This window comes from Vollenhovia emeryi, unplaced genomic scaffold, assembly GCF_000949405.1.
Source record: "Vollenhovia emeryi isolate VEMERY1.0 unplaced genomic scaffold, V.emery_V1.0 DF939285.1, whole genome shotgun sequence".
In the NCBI taxonomy this organism is placed as follows: Eukaryota; Metazoa; Arthropoda; class Insecta; order Hymenoptera; family Formicidae; genus Vollenhovia; species Vollenhovia emeryi.
Genome location: NW_011967081.1, coordinates 266,229 through 270,357, shown reverse-complemented (window position 1 = coordinate 270,357; position 4,129 = coordinate 266,229). Strand labels below are relative to the sequence as shown.

The 4,129-nt window shown below is 40.7% G+C and overlaps 2 protein-coding genes across 2 annotated transcripts; one reads left to right on the top strand and one right to left on the bottom strand.

Moving 5' to 3' along the window:
• Positions 1 to 192: 192 nt before the first annotated feature.
• On the bottom strand, positions 193 to 1,038 carry LOC105559209 (putative uncharacterized protein DDB_G0279653). The gene is made up of 2 exons (XM_012007320.1): positions 993 to 1,038; positions 193 to 587 (listed from the first exon to the last, which is right to left on the bottom strand). Exons 1-2 carry the CDS (start codon positions 1,036 to 1,038, stop codon positions 193 to 195), a joined length of 441 nt encoding a protein of 146 aa, XP_011862710.1.
• Positions 1,039 to 1,636: 598 nt separating this feature from the next.
• LOC105559208 (pyrroline-5-carboxylate reductase 1-like) lies at positions 1,637 to 3,679 on the top strand. Its single transcript, XM_012007319.1, has 3 exons — positions 1,637 to 1,682; positions 2,270 to 2,500; positions 3,297 to 3,679. Exons 1-3 carry the CDS (start codon positions 1,637 to 1,639, stop codon positions 3,677 to 3,679), a joined length of 660 nt encoding a protein of 219 aa, XP_011862709.1.
• Positions 3,680 to 4,129: the final 450 nt, after the last annotated feature.

Here is a 4,129-nt window from a genome sequence, read left to right as displayed (position 1 = left end):
AAAAAACCTTTATTGTCATTGAGAAGGACCACATGTGTTGGTCGAAACGTTTGACTTTGATTATTCCTAGTAAATAACATATATAATATTGTTTTATCCGTACTCAACATCTAGCGTTTGGCTCTTATTGCCCCTTTTCCATTAAGCATTTTAATTAATTTATATTGAAAGTTGCATATGTCGGATAAATTATCATTGTACACTTTGATCCCTGCCTCTCCCTCTGCCTCTTCCTCTGCCCCAGCCTCTGGCCCTGCCTCTGTTCCAGCCGCTGTCCCTGCCTCTGTTTCCGTCATTATTTTGCAGGGTCTTTATTTCTTCCTGCAACTTCCGCATCTCTTGTTGCAGCGTCTGCAGTTGTTTTTTCTTATCTGCAAGATTCTGCTGTCCAGGAGGCTGCTGATGCTGCTCCTGCTCCTGCTGCTTCTGCTGCTCTTGCTGGTCTTTTGGTCGTTCGTCTATTTGCAAAGCAGTCGCTTCTGCAACTAGTGCCAAAAGGCGTGCCTTTCGGCGTTCCTTACATTTAGCACGCGACCGTTGCAGTGCTGCTCTCCCTGGCCGTCTATGGGACACAATTGTTCTAATTCCTACAATATATTGAACATAATTTCAAAAGTATATTTATAATTCAAGAAACAAAACAAATTAATAAACATTCTCCAAATATATTTTTCGGGCTCATAAGATATAGATTTTAAATCTAAAGAAATGTAAAAAATAATTTCAAGAAATGTGATAACATGTTATAAAGTTTTGAATATAATGTTTATAAATGTGAATGTACATTTTTATAAAGGTGAAAATTTATCATAATATAATATACTGTTACGCCTCTTGCGGAGACGCAAGCCGCCGGATCCGGTCGACTTCTCATCTTTGCACCGTCACACTAACACTCGATAGCCAAGCGACTCGCCAGATACGGGATATCCAAACCGCGGGCGTAACAATATGAACTAATACACTTAAAACAATTTTTACTTTAAATTTACCTGTATGAGTGGTAGGTGTATCGGCGATATCCACAGTCTGATCCATGTTTTTGTATGGAATCGTGCTCGCTGATGAGTTCAAATGCACCTATTCACTGTGTAAAAATAATTTGCACTGCGTCGCTACTCGCGTGAACTGGCACTGCCTGGACGTTTGCAACAACGAAAGTGATCCGTACTCTCATCGCAGAGGAGACGATTACAGGTCAGTGACATATATACACACACACACACACACACACACACACACACACATACATACATACATACATACGTTTCGAAAAGCTATAGACGAATAGATAAGGGTAATTGCCGTGGCCCCCAACGCGGCCAACGCGGCCAACGCGAGACAGCGTTCAAGGTGAGATCAAAGTCTAAGGGGGTGGAGGTAGGCGCTTATGACGCTGTTCAATTTGCCTGTTTCTAAGAAACGTATGTGTGTGTGCATGTGTGTGTGTGTGTGTGTGTGTGTCACTGACCTATTCGTCTCTTTTGCGATGAAAGTGGGGGATAACTTTCGTTGTTGCGAACGTCTTTCCTGGCAGTGCCAGTTCACGCGAGTAACAACGCCGTGCATATTATTTTCACACAGTGAATTATAGGTGCAATTGAACTCATCAGCGAGCCCGATTCCATACAAAAACATGGATCAGACTATGGATATCGCCGATCCACCTTTGCCTTATACAGGTAAATTTAAAATAAAAATTGTTTTAAGTGCATTTGTTCATATTATTACGCCCGCGTTTTGGACGTCCGGTATCTGGCGAGTCGCCTGGATACGAGTCGTGGATGTTTAATAATAATTATATTTTTAATTCTGAGTTTGGCCCCTGCCTTAAGCAGACGCGTCGTGGGCCGATTGTAATCTTTCTCTGTATTAAACATTGTTTCCTAGTGCAAACAGTCCTCTGTTATTCCCGCGAACGTATGCGCGCGTGAGTGTGACGGTGCGAAGAGAAGTGGACCGGATCCGGCGGCTTGCGTCTCCGCGAGAGGCGTAACAATTAACATATTATATTATGATAAATTTTTACCCGTGGTCATTCCCCACTAATCGACTTCTGGTTGATCCTGACATCTAAAAAGGTCACTGTCATTGTCCTTTCCCGTCTTTTATTGTTTATACTTACTATATATTTACCTAAATTTTGTACTATTCAATATTATATTTTTAATATTATATTTGATGGCTAATGACTTGATATAATCTCGTTAATTATCGTTCGTTTCTTAAATTATAATATACTTTTGAAATAATGTTCAATATATTGTAGGAATTAGAGCAACTGTCTCCCATAGACGGCCAGGGAGAGCAGCACTGCAACGGTCGCGTGCTAAATGTAAGGAACGCCGAAAGACACGCGTTCTGGCAGTAGTTGCAGAAGCGACTGCTTCGCAAATAGACGAACGACCAAAAGACCATTTGAACTCATCAGCGAGCACGATTCCATACAAAAACATGGATCAGACTGTAGATATTGCCGATACACCTACGACTCATACAGGTAAATTTAAAGTAAAAATTGTTTAAGTGTATTAGTTCATATTGTTACGCCCGCGGTTTGGATATCCCGTATCTGGCAAGTCGCTTGGCTATCGAGTGTTAGTGTGACGGTGCAAAGAGAAGTGGATCGGATCCGGCGGCTTGCGTCTCCGCAAAAGGCGTAACAGTATATTATATTATGAAAAATTTTCACCTTTATAAAAATGTACATTCACATTTATAAACATTATATTCAAAACTTTATAACATGTTATCACATTTCTTGAAATTATTTTTTACATTTCTTTAAATTTAAAATCTATATCTTATGAGCCCGAAAAATATATTTGAAGAATGTTTATTGTAGGATTTGCGGATGTCGGAATAAATACTTGATCGGATTGTGAAAATCAAACTCAGTTCTATTTAATATCGACTAAACGTTACAATAGATTCGCGACTCGCACGTTATGATGGAGCTAACCGGCGCACGTCTATCTCCTTTCTCTGAATTCTAACGTCTCTCCTTTCGACCCCCGAGGTACGGCTTTATTATCTTGGCCACTGCTTACGTGGACCAATCAGATATCGATACGTTAAACTCCGACACGTTTGATTTTAACGCTTTCGACCGTCGCTCGCAAATGACAAGGGCATCTCGTCTTGAAAATAAATACTTTACATGCGGAACACCCGTGGACGCGAGGACGCAAACACATCTGACAAACATATGATAGAATTCTCAATTCCTACATTATTAATTTGTTTTGTTTCTTGAATTATAATAAACTTTTGAAATAATGTTCAATATATTGTAGGAATCAGAACAACTGTCTCCCATAGACGGCCAGGGAGAGCAGCACTGCAACGGTCGCGTGCTAAATGTAAGGAACGCCGAAAGACACGCCTTCTGGCAGTAGTTGCAGAAGCGACTGCTTTGCAAATAGACGAACGACCAAAAGACCAGCAAGAGCAGCAGAAGCAGCAGGAGCAGGAGCAGCATCAGCAGCCTCCTGGACAGCAGAATCTTGCAGATAAGAAAAAACAACTGCAGAAGCTGCAACAAGAGATGCGGAAGTTGCAGGAAGAAATAAAGACCCTGCAAAATAATGACGGAAGCAGAGGCAGGGGCAGCGGCTGGAACAGAGGCTGGGGCAGAGGAAGAGGCAGAGGGAGAGGCAGGGATCAAAGTGTACAATGATAATTTATCCGACATATGCAATTTTCAATATAAATTAATTAAAATGCTTAATGCAAAAGGGGCAATAAGAGCCAAACGCTAGATGTTGAGTGCGGATAAAACAATATTATATGTGTTATTTATTAGGAATAATCAAAGTCAAACGTTTCGACCAACACATGTGGTCCTTCTCAATGACAATAAAGGTTTTTTAGTACATATGATAAATGAAACATGTTATAACGGACTCTAACAATTTACTTTAGTAGAATTAGTGTGCGTAAGAAAAACTTATCGAATGCATCGATGGTCGCTATGATATCGCTAAATCTCGCATCGTTGTTAAACTTTAATGATGACACTCGCCTCACTGTGCAATATGTAGACGCCAAATACTTAAGCGTCTGCATATTGCATTGTGAGGCGAGCGTCATCATTGGAGTCTAACAACGATGCGAGATAGTGTGATAC